This window comes from Acipenser ruthenus, chromosome 1, assembly GCF_902713425.1.
Source record: "Acipenser ruthenus chromosome 1, fAciRut3.2 maternal haplotype, whole genome shotgun sequence".
NCBI classification, from domain to species: domain Eukaryota; kingdom Metazoa; phylum Chordata; class Actinopteri; order Acipenseriformes; family Acipenseridae; genus Acipenser; species Acipenser ruthenus.
Window position 1 is genome coordinate 5,325,941 of NC_081189.1, and position 19,470 is coordinate 5,345,410.

Genomic DNA, 19,470 nt, shown 5'->3' on the forward strand with positions numbered 1-19,470 from the left:
GACCCATTCCTATCCCAGAGTTCAATAAACAGCACTTTTTATTTCTATAGCTCATGAGAATTTTTATATTTAAATGTAATTTTGTAATGTCACACAGATGACTAAAACATGATTAATCACTTGAAAACAGGGTATAAAAATAAGCTTTGTTTTGTATTTAAGTGCTAAATAATGTATCTTTTTAAAAATTCTATAATTTTATCTCACCAACGGGAGATTCTAGCTTACAGAAACTGACAGGTACAAGGCTACTTTTACTTAGAACTAAAATGTTCAATTCCATTTCTTTGTCTTCAAGACCAGTGTCTTTGCATGGTCCTGCCAGCAGAAACCCAATTCAATTAAAACAAGATGTTGGCAGACTTTTGATTAATACAAGTTTTAGTGATGTCTGTAATCTGCACACACTTCCCACAGCAAAGCAGTACCAGTGGTTTGAGGTCTTTAATAATAATACTAATAATAAGGAAAATCCTTGACATACACCATATGCATATGGTCTATCATCCGGTTAGATTTTTCTAAACTAAACCTATAGGAAGGTTTATATAGATTATGGTAAACGAATGAGAAACAGATGAATGGTGTGCAACACGTCCAGACATCAGCATCAAGTTAGTTACAAAATGTAATTGGATACTCTTTCTGGTTAACCAAAACGTCTTACTGGATTTTATAATTTTTTAAAGAACCGCTGGGAACAGTAAGACTTTTGTGAGCGTATGCATTGAAGTTCAGAGCTCACTCTTCATCTTTCAACAATTTTCATTTGCACTCTTCATTGGTTTTATATGGCAAGATGCTCCCAATCCACTGTATAAATACAACTTAATACCATTACATATACACTGCATGTAAAGAAATAGCACGCACACGCACACGCACACCATAACAAGAAACAGAGCAAGAAAACAGTAACACCACCATGAGCTTTTATGAGACAGTCAAGTTCATATATTAGAAAGCTATTACAAGCATTTATAGATTTTACTTGGGACCCAATATGAATTATAACATGGTTTCATGTCATCTATCTTCCTTTGGTGAATTAAGTATCTCTCTCTGTGATGTACTAATTTAAGGGAATATGTACGCTGGGAAAATTAATTGAAGGGGATTTGGCAAATATGCTTGGGGCAGCGCAATATGTGCGCAATAATTCTACTGCCCCCAAGTGGCCATGCACTCAATGGGTTGCTAGTCAATTTTTACAGATAGAGCTACGCTGATAAGAACACATGTAGATAACTAAATGTTTATGACACAATACAGCACACTCCAAGAAAAAAAAAAAATTGTGCTGCCCCCATGTGGTGATAAATTAAAGTGTTCCAAAAATGGGTTTAGTTATTTCATTTAAGAAGTATGTAATACAGCAATTAATAGTCTAGTAGTCAAACATTTATACCTGAAGAATGTGTTATTTATCATTGTTTAATGTTTGGATGAATATATATTTGTTCTTTATTAAAGCATGCATTGCTGGCATCTATGAACATTGAGTATTTCCTTGACTGCTCCACAGTGAGACTCACCCTAACTGATTGAGGGCTGAGTGCTGCATGTTGTGCAGTTGCTGCTGCTGCCAGCCAGTGACTGAGCCCAGGTGAAGGGCACTGGCACTGTTGAACCCGGAGAGGGAGGCCAGGTCTGCACTGCTCAAGGAGTATTCTACAAGGGAAAGAAACATCATTGAGGGAAAGCACTCTTTCATGCCTAGTGGTTCAAGCAATGAGAAATATGTAATTACATTTAACTACAGCCACGGCTGGCAAGGGCTGGCTCCTAAGGCAGATCTGGGGATCGACGTGGCGGGATAATCCAGTGCACATGGTACCTTGTGCTCTTTTGCTCAGATCGTAACCACTGTACATAAGAGCCAGACACCTGTAGTTACAGGCCTGATGGAGTGACTTCATATGCATTTTTTTTTTTTTTTTTAATTTGGTACTGACTTTTTCTCTGTGTCTCTTACCCTATTCTGAACCAGCATTAACACTGCTCATTCCCTGACCACCTTCCGGTGCCTCCTCAAGACACACCTGTTCAGACAGCATCTGTAAACCTCACAACTCTCAACCATGCTGGACTATATGGCAACCACTTGTACCAGTACTTGCATCAGCTCGTACCTGCACTGAACTGCTCCACACACATTCAACTACTGCTCTTACCTATAACTACTTCCTGTATCCTGTATTTGATTTTACTCTTATAGGTATATGTGCTCACGTTTTCTGTAATTGCCCATTCTCATCCATTTATCGTACTTACTAAGTGTTCTTACTGGACTTTACTCCTATAAACAAACAGTTACTATAAGGCTTAACTGCACTTAGTCAAATTCTGTATTACTGTATGCTTTATTTTGCTCTTAATTGAATTGATTTTTATTGTGCTTTCATATCTGCTCTTATCTGTATTATGATATTCTGTAATGTGATACTTAAATAATGTGACTTTTTAACGTCATACTTTGTACTGTGATAACTTGTAACAATTGTAAGTCGCCCTGGATAAGGGCGTCTGCTAAGAAATTAATAATAATAGTAATTATTAAATTCACTAGATTTCTTATACATTATATTAAACAGGGGTACAAAGCATCATCAAATTTCACATTTCAAATGAGATGTTAACTGTAGATAAATCACCTGAGAAACACTGGCTTCCTTAGTTTATTTATTTATTTATTTATTATTAGGAAGAGCAAAAAAAAAAAAAAAAAAAGGGTTTACTATATATTTGACATTATATTGTAACACTACAATGCATATAAGAAGTTCTAGCTCTGAAATATTGGAATAGAAGCAGCTGACATCCCAAGTCCCATCTGGAAACATGCCTGTAGTCTCTCTTGAGATTTCCTGGTTATAATCATATTTACCCTACACATGTCAATTTGGATTGGACTGAAGAGACCACTAGGCGCAATCCCCCTTTGGCAGTGTGTGGGCTGCACGGGAGATGAAATGAATGCCTTCTCTGCAGAGAGAGCCAGGCAAAACAGCCGCCCGTGCTGAGGGGTGAGGGCAGAGAAAAGACATGCGTCTCCGCTGGACTCTCCAGAACAGAACAACATTTCAACTATATTATGGAAACGATAGTGCTACTCAAGCACCTAGTGTACGAAGCAGATCTCTTTTTCTACTGACATTCAAACTGAAACGTTGTGCTGAGGTTGTCAAGGGTGCAGGCGAGAGGCGCAGAGAAGGCTTTATGAAATAGCACATTTTGCAGCTGTTAGATGTTGGATTAATCACAACTTTATTTAAAATAAGTCCCGTTGGTTATACGTATGAATATTCATTATAAGTTGCATAGGATACCTACCAGTACCATATGTGGTTGAAATGGATGATGGGTATCCACCCATTCCTTGCCCTGACAGAGTAGGGGTTGCTACTGAAACCACAGGAGTTGCCAGTGACTGTGCAGACTGAGAGTTGTTTATTCTCTGATTCTGTATAAAAGAAAAAGACAAAATTGACGGGCATTTGAAAATGATGTAAAAAAAGAGTACAACGCATTTTGCTTTTAGGCACTGAAAGAAATCAACATGATGCAAATCTTTGAAATTAATCATTTAACATGAGGCTCCAATGAACTCTGCCAACCCTATCATTTACAACCCTTCAGGAGACTAGCTGTCGCCATAGTAACCCATTACATCATTGTCTCCAAGGCAACAGGACCAGTAACAAGTAAAACTAGGGCTTTATTGTGGCAGGAAGCAGACTGGAGGAAGAGGACTGATGAAATATGTATTTTGTGCCATTGTTTTTTTTTGTTTGTTTCTTTTTTTTTATTCAAATGCAAAAAGTGTATTGTGAATGTAATTACTGAATGTCTGGATAAGAAAGAAAAGAAAGAAAAAAACACATTTAGATTGAAAGAATTGACTTTGAATGATCAGTAGGTGGTGCCCTAACCACTCTCTGCTTTCATTTCAGTTACTATTCCACATGAGGTCATTAGAATCATATATGGATCTTGTTATAAAAGTCCAGTGCAGTATTAGGGTGGTATTAGTTAGTGTTGGTAAGTTATACTGGAAAGGCGATGTTGCAGGTTTTTTTTAGGTAAGCAGTGCTCCCACTTACCAATAGCAGGTCAACATCCTCAGACTGACAGCATAGAAAAGGAGCAACGATCAAAAATGAGTTATGTTAGTTAATAAGGGGAAATGCAGGCTTTGATTTTAGGCAAGACAGTACTATGTAGTACTGGTTAATAGAATCTGCTTGGGTTTATTCACACAGATATGTAAGCACATGTTATTGAATATGCCAGTTTAAAAAAAATATAATGCATGAATCACAAAGAATTACCATGAACATAGTCCAGCTTGTTTTCTGTTATGAGTTTAAACAAAGTAACAGCCACATCTTCGGATACATGGGTTATTATTACAGTGATCACTTATTCAGGTCTGTCAAGCAAACCTAGTTTAGCCTTAGGATAGCGCCTCAGTGCAGTCGGTATTGCTTTGGAATGCCCATGTCTTGATATAATTAAATGTATTGCGAGAACATAATTTCAATATATTTGTAAATTGTCTCCCAAGAGATCTTAATTGGACCGATCTGTATATAGAACACAACAGTGGTTGTGCTAAGTTGTATATGCCATAACTTTAAAATATTTTAAAGTTCAGGAATGTTTATATGTACACTTTATATATTGTTTTACTGCAATTCTACATAAAAGGGGAACATCTGACATACTAGCATGGAATAAAAAGCAAATGGTCATAACCTGTGTTCTAGGTCAGTACTTTGGGTTGCAGAAAGAGTCTTTCTCTCCTACTCAGTTACATGCATTTTAAAGTTCCAAAATGAAATAAAAATAAAACATCTGAACATTGTATGCAATAACCAGATATAGAAAATGAATTAAATGGAAAAGAAAATGTAGCGATGTGCTACAGAATAACTACCAATCACATTCTGTCCTCTGGGTTAAAGCAAACAGACTAGAGCAATGCAGGTTCTTACAATGGATGGCATGGTGTTCTTGGAGCCTGGCGGGATGAGGACGCGCAGGTCTGGCTTGCGGTTGTTCATCCCCAGGTTCATGGGTGGTGGTGACTTTGCTTGCATGTTCTTGTTCATGCTTCCAGGTGAGACCAGCAAACCTGGTGAATTACGGTGATTTCCATATCCATTTCCTGTTTTGAAGAAGGAAAAAAAAGATAGTGTTACTATCACGTGAATACTGAGCTACAGTAACCTTCCTTTTTTATTCCACGCACACTAAAATCCCAGTGGAGCACAGAAATTGTATATGATCAATAACTATTAAGCGCACATTAAAATGTTGCATTTAGAAATACTCAAATCAAATGAAGATGTTCAATGCCAATTTTCGACTAGATATTGTTTTCAATGTTGAAATTAGTTTTGATTCACGAGTTTTGATTCATGAGAGTAGGTGTTAAAACTTCATGCCATGGCGCATCCAGTAAAGGCACTCCGCGTGGAGTGCAGGATGCGCCCTATAGCCTGGAGAGCGCAGGTTCGAATCCAGGCTATGTCATTGTCGACCGTGACTGGGAGTTCCCAGGGGGTGGCGCACAACTGGCCGAGAGCTGCTCAGTTAGGGAGGGCTTAGGTCGCCAGGGCAATCCACGGTTCACTGTGCACCAGTGACTCTTGTGGCTGATAGGGCGCCTGCGGGTCTGCAGTGGAGCCATTCAGATCTGTGTTGTCCTCCAGCACTATAGGTCTGATGGCTTCGCTGTGGATCCACAGTGCGAAAAAAGACGGCTTGGCAGGGGCACATTTCGGAGGATGCGTGTGTCAGCCGCCGTTTCCCGAGTCGCCGGGGGGCTGCAGCAGTGAACCGGGATTAATAATAACATAATTGGCAATTCTACATTGGGGAGAAAAATGGGGTAAAAATCACTGGCAACGACTAAATTAAAAAAAAAAAAAAATTGGACTCAGCTCTTGTCAAGATAAGCACCAGCTGAGACATAGCTTCTTTTACTGTAAACTAATGTGATCCATCTGCGTTTCCTTCCATATGATGATATAGATGTAGATATCCTTCTGCTTGGTGTTGATGGCTGAAGTGTAATGCTGGCTCCAGGGATCAGCCTATTTTGCCTCCCTGGCACATCAGCACACACAACGGCTGCAATGCTGGCTCTGCGCACTATTGCAAGCTTATCATTTATGAACTTTTGTAATAGATTGAGTGCCTCCTTCTGACTTTGTTCTGCTCTCCTCCATTCCTTCCTCAGCTGCCTCCTTTCTCTAACTAAGCGCTCAATCTCCTGCTGCCGTCTAGACTTTACAGGAATAGTTTGTACTTTTTCCTTCCTTTTTTCAACTCTAAACCTCTCGCTTCCATATGCGTAGATGGTATCCCTAAATGTATCCAGCTTCGTTTTGACTGTTCCACCTAACCTTTCCAACGCAAAACAGAGATCCGTGTTTACTGTGTCCCACACTGTTTTCTCAGAAGCTCTTGGCCGTTTAACTCCAGGTTCTTTTCTCTCTTATGCTGGTTCCTCTGACCGGGTTCACAAGGATCATTAGGTTCATTACTAGTTGTATCAATGCAAGTCCTCCTCACATCTATGACAGGGGTGCAAATATCCTGTGAACTATGGTTTGCTTCATGTCGATGGATTTCATTCGACTGACTTGACTGACTTCGTAAGTACTGATCAATGCGAGGCCCTTGTCCCCTTCTCCCTCAAGCATTTCATTCTCCCTTGATGAATCTTCAAACCCCTAACCGTTGTCACTTTGCTCCAGCCACAGCAAAATGCAGTTTACAACTCTCAAAATAATTACATTTATTTAATTGTGAGAGATAGATAGTATAGCATTGTCCTATATTTTATTATACTTAAAAACTGTACTATATAACACACAGAATATAGTGTCACCATTTAAGGGAGCATTTCTGTTACAGCTCATGCAAGCATCTGAGAAAATTGCATTCAGCATAAATGTACAAAGCTAGTTAAAAGGTCACACTTCAGTACTCAAACCAGATCTACAAAGCACTGTGGTCTAGCTTGGTTGGAATAGAAAATCCACATCAATAGAAGAACTGTACAGAAAAAAGCTATCTGCCCACGTTTGACAGGCTTCTTTTCAGCCAAAAGGAAGTACTGCTAGTCCTGTAAATGTGCTGTGGTATGATATCGCAAGTGTCACCAATGTGTGCAATTTCGGCTATATATCGCAGTCTATCAGCTATCTTTAGAAAAGTCAAATTAGCATTGAAGCCCAGCAAAGAGTCACACTTGTTTGCACTGTGGTTTGCTGGGCCGGAGCAGGTGCTCAGTGATAAGAAAGACACTGAAATTCTATCATTTCCCATAAAGTACAGTACAAATTTGAAATGACTTAAACCTGCATCGGCCACTGAGATGAGCCACGCTGTTTCCAGAAGACTCCTGGGTCTGTACGTTTTTATATTTACTTTTCCTATATATTCCAATAGGCTGCATGCACATTATGAAACAGACATTGTTGCATTTATTCCGTGTTGATATTACAGTACACAGCTCTGATCAAATGGAACAGCTTCAAAGAGTGCCACTCAGAAGCACTGCAGTTCAGAATTTGGGATTCTGAACCAACAATTGAGAAACCCATCATTTTGAAATCAATGATAAACATCTGCATGTGGTTCACTGTCAAGGAGTGCTTCCATTTAAACCAAAGGAAGAACCGCATTGTTCATACCAAGAGTATTGCTGGCCAGTTTGAGGACTCGAGTGGCCCCCTGCCTCCCCCAGATCAATCCTCTCAATTACTTTATCTCTAGTGAAAACGGAGGTGCAGAGTTTCTCTAAACCATCTTAATACACAGATCCAATCTCTTCTCCTACTCTAATTTCATCTTAAGCTGTGTCTGGCATCTGGGTTTTGCTATATTTCTTTTTTATAAAAGGGACGGAATGCGAAGTGCTAGAATTCATTTCCCACTTAAAAGAGGGAAAGAAAATTATATGTTAGATGTAAATGAATTTCCTAATCATATATTCCCAGAAAATGAAATGCAGATGTTCTTCATAGCAACTGAGCCTTCCATTTTCGTTTAATTTGAAGGCACGGTTTTGTTTTCAAATGAAAGTCTCGAAAGTGCAATTTGTAAAAAAAAATGGAAATATGGCATTGCCAGCAGCAAATTAAATAAGAGAAGCACCGTAATTGCAAAAGAGAGAGAGAAAAATAAGCATGGCTTGTTAAAGGACATTGGCAGTGCCAGCTAAAGTGCTTGCAGCTCATAAGCTCTGCTACAAATGGAGTGTACTTGTGCAATAAAAAATAAATTTAAAAAAAACACTTTAATTAGTGGCTATTCGCCACTAATTAAACAAACACTTATTTTGATTATTCTATGAAAAAGAAAATATGTGACCTGCAAAGTCTCTTCAAAGCCCCATACAGTCCCCGTGCCAACTCAAGTATTTTTCACCTTTTGAACACCACATGCTTCTATTTGTCTATGGCGTATTGGCTGTGGTTTTTGTAGAAAAGGCTCCATTTTAAAAACAGACATATTAAACTAAATACATGTCAGGCTTAAATCAAACCATCTATCTGATGGCAGAGGGTAACTCTTTCTGTTTGTTTAGTATGAACAGTAATAGTCTAGTGCAGTGTCCTCTTTGAGCGTCCTCAGTTTATTTTATTGATGTTATTTCTTTTTTTCCATTGATTTGGGAAGTGATTTTTTTTGTCTCACCTTGCGTTACGGAGGGTTTCTAAGAGAAGCCTTTCAGGTTTTGCTTACTTTTGCCACAATATTATTTCAAACTAATCACTGTAACCATGGACACTCCTTCAAGTTTCCTTTTTTTTATAGGAACCTTAATCTGTTGTTGCGTAAACTAATTTAATTCATATACTTTAAAGAAGTACAAGAAACCAGCCCACATCTAGGAAAAATTGTCAATGTGGATTGATTGCATTTTTGAGCTGTCCCTCTTAAGCCATATTCCCACAGAAGATGCAGGGTCCCTGCCTGCACTGATGACGCACTTCCTTTTCTAAATTCACCTTCTACACACAACAATATTGCCAGTTCAGTGTCGACAATTTGGCGGCTTACCCCCATTTACACATAAGGCGGATATTCTCACGTTAACATCATTTGCTAGTGTTCAGTACCATGATAAAAACAATGATGCCTTTGGTACCTGTCATGGTATGCGTGATATTTTTCACCATACTTTCTGAATATCACAATAGACTAATGAAAAGATTGGGTAATTGGGCTTCTTTTTCAGCCCAATTACTTCCTAGGTCACTTGCCATTTGGTTGGATTTATTTCTTCACTCAACATGTGGTGGAACAGGAAATTGAGTTTACTTGGGGAAAAAAATCCACCTTGAACGCAAAATGCGGTGGCTGTGACGGCATTGCAGTTTACATTGAAAGTAATGCGTTTCAGTACCTGCACTGCGCTGCCACTGAACCACCTCGAGAGATGGTTCAGGGGTGGAATAAAGCGTGGCTGCATTTACCGGCATTTCCCATTTACACTTAAAGTGCTAACGCATCAGTGCCACCACAGACACGGCAAATTGCTTCAGTGTAAAACATGCCTTTAGACTATACAAATCTAAAGAAATCAGCACGTAACACCATAACTAACGTTAACAGTAAAAGTGATTTACTGGGATGTTTTTATATCATATAATATTTCCTGGGAACATTTTTATATCTGTACAAAAAACAGATTTTCCAGTTTTCTTGGTAATTATCGGGTGAAAAGAAGCTTCTATTTGCTGCGAATACTAGCATCTGTGTAATGCTGGTGAACAAATGGCTTTGTACTGTATTGCACTAAAAGTAATTCATTATTAATATAAATGTATCTACCGAATGTAAAGTCATGGATTTTTCAGGTACAAGTCAGTATTTTCACATGATTGACTGGGTCAAATTCCAGTGAAATCGCTAAAAACCTACCTACAGCTTTTGTGAAACCTGGAATTTGTTGCACAGAGGCAGTGTTTTTTTTCTTTTTCTTTTTAAATACATTTACAGTTGTATGTAGTCAAAGGTACGTTTCCATGCCCACCACAAGTCTTGAAGCACACTCTAGCTCAGTATGCTAAAGACATTTTCTCTTCACAGAAAAATAATATTCCATTGATCAGCAAAAACAGACAGTTCTATTTTTTATATTAAACTTCGCAACAACTATTGTCTCTCACTCATATCATATATTATTTACAGTATACAGCCCTTTGCAAAACACTATTTGAAAAACTAAAGAAAATAGACCCTGCATATTTTAGAACATTCACAAACGCATACATGCATGTGCTGAATAGTTGTGCTTGTTTTATTACACTGTATTCACGTAAAGACACTTCTTTTTTAAGGTTTTCTTTGTAGACTTGCAAGATGTGGTTTGTGCATGTCTATAGTGCTGTACAAATGTATGTAAGAACCGTTACTTTCATCTGTAAAATGAACATATATTTCCATCATCAATTTGCAAACAGGTTTAAAAACAGCTATATTTTTTTATACTTTACCACAAAAACACTGCATACCTATCATTTAAGTTACATAACACACATTGATATGAATCTACAACAATGATCACTAATAATATTGCCTCGTGACCGCAAACAGCATAATGTAACAGAAAATCAGCAAAACACATCTCAAGTTAGACTTTTGAGCTTCCTGTGTCGCTGTCTGTATTTTTGTGAATAATTACACATGGTTTATACTGCACAGGTTAGTTGACCAGCTGTATTATACCCTTAACTTTACAGGAATAAAAAAGACTGCAGATTTTCATCTGTGAAACAGCCCTTTAGTTTGTCACAGAGCAAAGCTTTTATAGTACCAGTATTTGTAAAAGAAAATGAACTATGCTCATATCTACAGCTCTCTCTGACAGTAATATATGCACATGTACTGTAATGTGACAAAAAAGAACACTATAACCAGAATGTACAAGGAATCCATTTCTTTCAAGGGACTTCATAATAGGGCACTGTTCTTTTTGCTTTGGTTACTAACAAACAATTATTATAAACAACATTTTATGTATTCAGATTATTACGTGTGGAGTTCAAATGACGTATTTGCTACAAAAAAGGAGAGAAAAGGCTTATTATGAAGGCGCAGAACCTGGCTGTTGTTCTCAGGAAAGGCTCTTTCTCTGCCACATAATCATTATTAGGTGATTATAGCAATTTATACCCAATCATCAGAGCAAGTCACTAGGCTGCCACGAGAGAAGTTGTGCAACAAAATTAGCACAGCACCCACCCTGTGCAGGTTTATTTTGCTAGCAGATGCATTAAAATACATCATTTTGTATTTTATTCCGACACAGGGAAAAAAAGAATGAATAAAAAAGTCATTTAAAATAAGCTAAAAATGCCCTGGAAAAGAACTCTGGGTACTTATTGTCACTGTCTTTGTGTGACGCACAGAAAAAAAACCAGAAATCTTTCTTTGGAAATGTAGTTTGTTTGTTGTCCTTTGTAAACAAGTTGTCCTCCCAAACCCTGTTGGCAGTTTCCAGGTATTATGTAATATATTCTGACCTGCTGCTGAAAATGAAATGATTGTATTGGAGAAGCCCCAACATCTAACCATAGTGTACCTGGAAAATCAACACTGAAAATAGAACAGGTTTTTTTGTTGGTTTAAACCATTTCAGCATACATATGACTATAGTTTGCTAAGTTTTATTTAAGTCTTGGGTCCCTGCCTGAGGTAAACATGTGGGTGACATTTAAGGCTATTACTCAGCGTAACAAACTAACAAAATAAGCTCATAGGTCCTAGTTTAAAACAAATATGTGCCAGCCTAATCTGAATGCCATTAAATCACAACTAATTATACAAGAGTCTTAATAACTAGCATTGTACCAGCGCAACCGCTTGCAATATTAAACATGACGATGCCTCATACAGTAGATCAAACAAACATGATCTTTTCAGGCTCATTATACTGCCACTTTATCTGTCTGAGTGTTCTGGATGTTTGAAACCAAAATAAACATGCATTGAGTACGAGTCTAATTCATAGTCTAAAAACCAATGCATGAAGACAGAAATAAAAAATAGCGATGCACCAGCACTATTCAAATCTAGCCATCCAGAATCTTGTGTATGTTGCTGACCAGACGTCTATCTTTAGCACTAACACCACATAAGCAAGTGGTTTAGGTGAAAAAAATGGTCAACAGAAACGGGTATAAAATTGTATAATATAACGTCTTTATAGTTTCACGGCAGCAACATAGATTTGCTTAGATTTTTTTAAATTCAGAGCCACGTGAATATGTATCAGGCAACCATCAATATAAAAATAACTTTCAAACCTCTTTTTTACTTTTGTCTCTTTACAATAAACATTCCAGCATATGGAACGTATTTAGCATTGTCTATGTGTCTTGTTAATAATTAACACTTTTTTTTTGTTGAATGCTGACAATACACCTCTTTCTCTCTCTCTCTTTCTCTCTCTCTCTAGCAGATGCTTGATTCAAATTAAACATGGTTCCAAAGATTCTTCAAAGCACTCATAACCCCTTATTTGCTAACCATTCACACTGTTACTTCATGGTACTTCAAAGTTCCACATGACTTATCGCCATATTTTCCATGTTGTCTTGATAAAAACATAGGGTCTTCTGTTCCTCCAAAAAAGGAAGAACAAAGGGTACAGTTAATGGAGATTCCTCAGCATTTTACAGACGGAATGCTTGGTAAAAAATGCTACTGTTGTCTGGACAGTGACACATGGCCAGACAGTTAAACCTCTTCCTGACCTTTCCCTTCTTCATTCTGACTGCAACACATCTCTCCCAGCTATGCACGCAAGTCAAGATGAATAGCAAGCTGTGCAACCATTTTACACAATTTGCAATCAAATTGCAGCCCACAGTTTAAATGAAAAAAAAAAAAAATTCCACTGTCTTCTTTTACCAGCGAAAGATTTCTTACAGTTGCAAAAGAGTTCATTTTACAGTCACACGTCTTTAAATTGCATTCACATTTAGGAATGTGGTTTTACTCTAAAGCTCCGATTAAATACACACTTTGTATATATGCTGTAGGATTTTTAATTTTTAATTTTATTTTTGTGTTCCATCTTCAGAGTGGATAAAGTTGCTTACCAGCACTGATGCCTCCACCAGTTGTGAGCTCCGCACCCAACATGCCACCTGTGATTAAAAGAATGAAGATGATTAGGATTATTATTATTATTATTATTATTACACTTTTCACATCATTCATGACATTACGACAGGCCTAACCATGTTCTTTCAACAAGTTATTCCTCTCGCCTAATGACATGCTTGTGCTTGAGACAGAAAGAATGATATTTTTGTTTTCCCATTTCCACTGATCGTATATTCTAGAAATGGGCTTTCTGAGCTCAGGACACTGTCCAAGATAAATGATATATTTTTTAAAGTTAGAGTCTGTGTGGTTTAGGTATCACGTACTTTGCCAAAACTCATATTTTGTTTTGCTCCCGTAATCTGCAGCAAATTGCACCAGGAAGCCAATGATAATCATACTGCTCATGGTTTGGGCGTAAGGCAAACTACCAGGAGAGAAAATTAGGTTTTTCAACAATAAAAACAAACTGACTGGAAGATTAAACTGCCTGCAGATTTCACATTAGAGATTCAATAAATAAAGTGAAATATAACAAGTTAATGTTTTAAATGTTCTTTCAATACAATCCCAAACCTCAAAACAGGAAGTTTAAAAAAAAGCAGGGTATTTGTTTTAAATGAATACAGATGTGTTCGTAAAATATGACACCAAAACAATCCCTCTGGTGGTAAAGAAGGCTTTTCCTTTTTTCTTTTCTTTTTTTTTTTTGCCAAACTTTTACAGGACAGCTTGTCCTGCAGGATAGGATGCTGTTTGTAAAAGGGTACCTGACATGCTGAAACCGTGGATGCAGCTATGAATATGAACCTCTTTATAAAAACAGGGAACCTTAAAGTGCTTCAGTTTGACTGTCTACGCTTCTGCAAAAGGTCCATAACAACATGCATTTCTACTACAGGTAGCAGCACCCGGGGAACTTCAACAGGACTTACAATCTTATGATAAGGTTTCAATTAGCCAAACTATACCCCTGTTGTTGCACTCAGTAACTGGCTTAGTTGGGTTCATATAACTTACAGCCCCACCACCCTTTTTGTTTCAGATCGGTTGATATACTGGGGATAGCCGTGGGAAGCATTCGTTTAAACACTAACGAACCCTAAAATGTTAGGGCTGCTTTGAAACTCAGTGTAAACCCGACCTGTGTTACCTGCACTAGGTGGCCGATGCGTCACACCTGGAGACATGCTGTTCCTCTGCAGGGACGGGTGAGCCAGTGGCAGGAGGTTGTGGTTGCCCAGCGAGCTGCCTGGGTGGCTGTATATCAGGTTGTTAGGGTTGCTCACCGGGATAGAAACTGGCATCTCATAGTTAGGTTGAACTGCCTACATGGTAAAAAAAAAAAGAGGGACAAATAGAACAGAATAATAGGAGCACACAATTATAAAAAACAAACAATGTCGGGACAATGGAAAGGTGTCTGCATGTGTTTTAAAACTGATGTGTAAGAAATGACAATCCAATAAAGTACTATCTACTACCGAACAAATGCAATCACAAGGTGAACAAAATCTCAGGGTTTTAGTCCCTGCTGAGGCTGCCCTAGTTTCCCATTCTAAGTTATTGCTTCAGCTGTGTGTTGGAAGTCCTTGCTTAGGGCGGATCTCCGGCACTTTGAAGAGTGGCCTGCATACAGATCATTTCACCATCACCAAAGAAATAGGAATATCATGCAAAATCATTAAAGACTTCTAGACAGGAATATCATAGGGGACATGCTTAGGCAGGCTGTAGCCTCCCAAAGCCACCTCCCTCTCAGCTCCTTTTTTAGATCAAACTGATGCCTCTTTGCCTTTTCTCACCTTCACTATCTTGAGATTCCTTTAAACCTGAAACAAGACGTATGGTTTCCTTTTCATTAGCTACCTCAGCGAGCCTCTTCCTAACTAAGCGATTGTTACGTATGTTTGTTTTAATGCATCTTACTATAGATCCAGCTGTTGCGCAAATGAAATGGCAGCATCTCAATAGGGCTAACAGGATTGAGTGAATGCCAGGTTACACAATGTAGGTGCTAGGATTGAGCATCACGACAAAGTTTCATGCTCACTGGTGGCCGGTGTAACCTAATGGGCAATTTGGAAGTTGTCCATGCACTACATTATCTTAGGGAAGTACAAATAGCTTTATAATTGCTGCCATGTGTGCCAGGACCACATAAATGCCCATCTATAAGAACATCAAGTGGAGATCTGATCCTACCCCCTGATTTAATATGGGGATATAGGCAGTTCTATCCGTTGGCTGTTGTTTTTGAGGGGATCAGCAGTGAGAATCTCAACACTGGTGGCTTAATGTTCACCCCCTGCTTTTTCCTTAACCCTTTCATTAGTGAATGAACAGGCCTTCCTTTTTGCACATCTTCCATTTCTGGTGTTTGCGCAATGTCCCTGCCTGCCTGCCTGCCCGCCTGCCCGCCCGTCTGTCTGCCTGCTACCCCTCGTTTAGTGGTCAAGTGGGCGAGCTGATCTGAGTGGAATACACCGCGCCTTGCATGCGTGGGCTTTCAGTAGGCTGTCATTTCAATGGTGCCATCCTTCCTGTGCAGAATGATCATCTCCAGCTTTAAATCTGGATGCCCTGAACTTCATAACCACAGTGACCACATTCAGAACTGCCACCAGCTCAGTACATGCAGTCAGTTAGGTTTTTTTCTTCCTTTTTTGCTATTGCTTTGTAGGCTTAATATCAGTATATAGCTTCCCTTTTTTTTCCTTACCCCTAACAAGACGGATGGCTATTTAATCCCCTTTAGAACTATGAAAAACACTATGATACATTAGCCATTGCAATTACGTTTTTGATAAAGATTAATATAAATTGATAATACTAGTAAGTAACTACACCTAAGTTACACTTCTTTTTGAGATCACAAGGGCACAATTCAGCTATTTAGATCATTAAAATAGATGTACAAATACATAATACTTAAATGGAATGGGAGGGTATGGAAATGTTTAAAAGCATAACCTGCAATGCCCTTTTTGACAGCGAAACAAGAAACTTATTATATTTCAATATACACGTCTGGCCCCTAATTCTTCCCCAAAGCTCTAATTTAGCTTGCATTTCACATTCGTTTGATTCACTCTGCCAAAAAGGAACAATTGTACAATATGTGTTTGGTATTTCAGCAGGTTCACAAGTTATACGCAAATGAAAAGCACATGCAGAAGTCATTTCTCTCATGTTCCTGGCAAGGTATTATTGTTAGACATTGAAGTTGTCATGAAAGTAGCTTGGTGTTTAAAGCACAAAGATGTTCAGAACAAGGGGAAAAGCGACTCTACAGTGGGGTGGGGGAATCACGTGTAATCAAGCCATGCATGAAAACATGGCCCTCATGCAACACTCGCAGCTAGCTTTAACCCTTAAAGTGTAGGTACATTACTGGTTAATCAACCAATACACACAACTCAAGATATTATATATATATATTAAAAGTATGTTTCAATGTGTTATTGCTTTACTTAGAAAAACTGTTAATGCATGACTATATATGTGTACTTTAGTGGCTACTTTATAGAAAAAGTATAATCATTGCGGTTCATACGGCCGACAAAAACCCTTTATATTGATAATATCAGAATGTTTATCACAGATTTCGTATGTGATAACATTTTCTGGAAAGCTAGCATTTTATACATGTGAATGTATAAATATGAAAACGATAAAGATTCAAACGAATTGCATTTTGTTTCTTCTTCCAGTGTTTTTGACGGAACTCACACTAGCAGGGTTAAAATGTAAAAGGTTACTGCAGCCGTTAGCAGCAGTCCAGCTGTCCTGTTTTTTGATCTGGTACTTACAGGTATTTTTTGATTCTTGATCATATTATCAAACTCTTCATTAATTTGTTTGTATTTTTCTTCGGTGCGTGGGGTGAGAGTGTAAGAGGAGTCGAGACCGGGGCTTTCACAGCCTTTGTTTTCCTTCTTGTTCAATGTCTGCCAGGTTCAGAGGAATACCGGAAAATAGAACAAATAAATAAGGAGGAAATGAGGCTCAGGGGTACTTACACATAATCTCTGTCTGCTGATCATTAGATCAATATCTTCATTAATTTTCCTGTACTTGTCATCAGACTCAGGGCTGTGACCTACTGAATCGTCTGCATCTGGGTCTGGGCTGTCACAGCCATTTAGTCCTTTTTTTCTCAACGTCTGAAACAAATAATTTGGAAAGTTCAAGCCTCTGCACAAGACTTCCGAGGGGTCAGAGACACTGGGAGCTAAACAGAAAGGGCGCCAGATAAAGAGATGAATAAATAAATAAATAAATAAATCAATAAATAAAGCAGAAAGTGCTTTCAATGGAGTGCCAGCCTTTTTCAAACTGAAGAATCAAGAGCATTTGTAGTAAACTGTAAAAAAGAAGACATGGGTTATAGAAAATGAGTACAATTCATTATTTAAAATGACAAACAGTTATAAATTAAATAATTCCATAAAGCAAGCACAGTATTTGCCATGAGGCCTATTCAACACCCACACCAACTTCCTTATGTTACCACCTGATGGCCACATTCTAACAGAAATAACCTCCCTACGGATATCACAGCAAGCATGCAGCCTCTTCCCAAAGAGGGCTGTGTATTGCATTCTACCTTTCGATTCATAAACTCATAAACAGAAAACTGGATGGAGCATATATAATGCTTACAGTATCCATATGTAATCAATACTCCTATCTGTAAAAAAGGTCCAGATTAATGGTTATGATCTGTTACTACATTATTATTTCTCGAATGAACCCAGCAAGTTAGATGTTTCACCCAAGCCTTCATATATTTATCTTGTTTATAAAAGTCCATTAGCATAAGAGAATATTATCATGAACATTGATAACTGTATACTCATGAAGAGGGATGCTTTTATGGGAGTGCTTGCTTCAGATTGTACAGTAGTAATTAGATTTACTTCAGAGACGCCAACTACATATTTGATTTGAAAAAAGGCCAGGTTATTCCCTCTTGTCTAAAAATTACCAACCATATACTTTCTCCACTCTGACTAAATGTTACAGTTCTGGACTGGCTATGCAACTGGTTATTCTTGTAGCTTTGCATGCTGACATTTTGAATAATTTCTTCTAAATGTGAGAGTGAAAAAAATTACAGTAATTGAAGAAGTATTAAATAGTCAACTGAGGACACATTTCATGGATTACATATATCAGCGTTTTCAAATGAATTCTAACAAGAAAATGTTTTTCATTTTATTCTACTACAATGATGACTGACAAATTTAAATAGGCAGCATTTTAAAGACCAATTCTTTAGAAGAGATCTAAAATTAATAACTTGGAATTAATAACTTAATTTTTTTTAACTATGTACAATGCTGGCAGCAACTAGTAAAACTGAGAGCTGAGAAATGAAAATGAAGCATTTAAGCTCTATTGTGTGTAATTCTTCATAGTTCATAGTTCTCAGTGAAACAAGATATAAAGGTTAAGTTATAAATCTATATTTATGACCGCTTATCTATACATTCTGAGTTATTGGGCTGTCACAATATCCAACATGCTGTAGATCATTCTCAGTAGTTTCAATTAAAAGCTAACATGAAAGAAAAAAAAAAACAAACAAAAAAAACAAAGTTTTAAAGTGTTGCTTATGTATTACTATATAGGTCAGATAAAAAGCTAACAGTAACATCATTTGGCCGGTGATGGCAATTAGCAGATTTAGTAGTGTGCATTTAGTCTGCCAAAATTACAGCTCAGAAATGCTGCCTTATCTCCCTGTTGACAGGATCACATTTTCTGTTTTTTTCTGATAGAAAATAGTGATAGCCAGATGATTGGGTTGGCTAAGTATGCAGGCCAAGTCATCAGGGGGATTTCTTCAGGGGCCACTGGGGCCTGGAAAGCGCCAGCATCAAGTGATCAGAAGGCATGCGTTTTGGCCATGCTTTCTGTCGAAGCTCAGCAGTTTACAACCCAGCACGCAGCCTCATCACAGCCATCAGCAATTTCACTCATCCAAGATATCCACACCTGTCAGCGGCTCTGCACCTGTTGTCTAAGGGATGCCTCACAACAGCCAATCGCAACTGACAGTTTGCAAGCATGGCCATATAAAGGCTCTTTCTCTTTGGTCTCTGTGGCCCACAACTGCTAACCTCCTTGAGTTATCCTTAGTACATTATGTCATCTGTGAAATGTTAATGTTCTTCACAACATTTTGCTACTTCTCTGAGCTGTTTAGTTCCCAGGCTGGAGCGTTTTACTGTATAAACTGAGCAAGTGAGCATGAAAGAGCTATTAGACGTTAAAAGATGCTAGGCTCAAAGCGTGGTATTAAAATAATCAAAATAATCCAGAGAC

At 38.1% G+C, this 19,470-nt stretch overlaps 1 protein-coding gene across 15 annotated transcripts in view; it reads right to left on the minus strand.

Annotated features, from left to right (window-relative positions):
* Window positions 1-19,470, minus strand: part of LOC117403767 (myocyte-specific enhancer factor 2C) — an 82,682-nt gene that overhangs the window by 4,042 nt on the left and 59,170 nt on the right. For 8 of the 15 annotated variants that reach the window (XM_059035528.1, XM_059035258.1, XM_059035412.1 and 5 more), the window contains 7 exons: window positions 17,160-17,303; window positions 14,291-14,465; window positions 13,131-13,178; window positions 4,998-5,170; window positions 4,104-4,127; window positions 3,334-3,463; window positions 1,536-1,671 (listed from right to left, as the gene is read on the minus strand). In XM_059035528.1, coding sequence (XP_058891511.1) covers window positions 1,536-1,671; window positions 3,334-3,463; window positions 4,104-4,127; window positions 4,998-5,170; window positions 13,131-13,178; window positions 14,291-14,465; window positions 17,160-17,303 — 830 coding nt within the window. Of the gene's footprint in view, window positions 1-1,535; window positions 1,672-3,333; window positions 3,464-4,103; window positions 4,128-4,997; window positions 5,171-13,130; window positions 13,179-14,290; window positions 14,466-16,949; window positions 17,088-17,159; window positions 17,304-19,470 lie in introns of all 15 variants that reach the window. The other 7 variants (XM_059035439.1, XM_059035680.1, XM_059035748.1 and 4 more) reach the window with 4 other exon arrangements.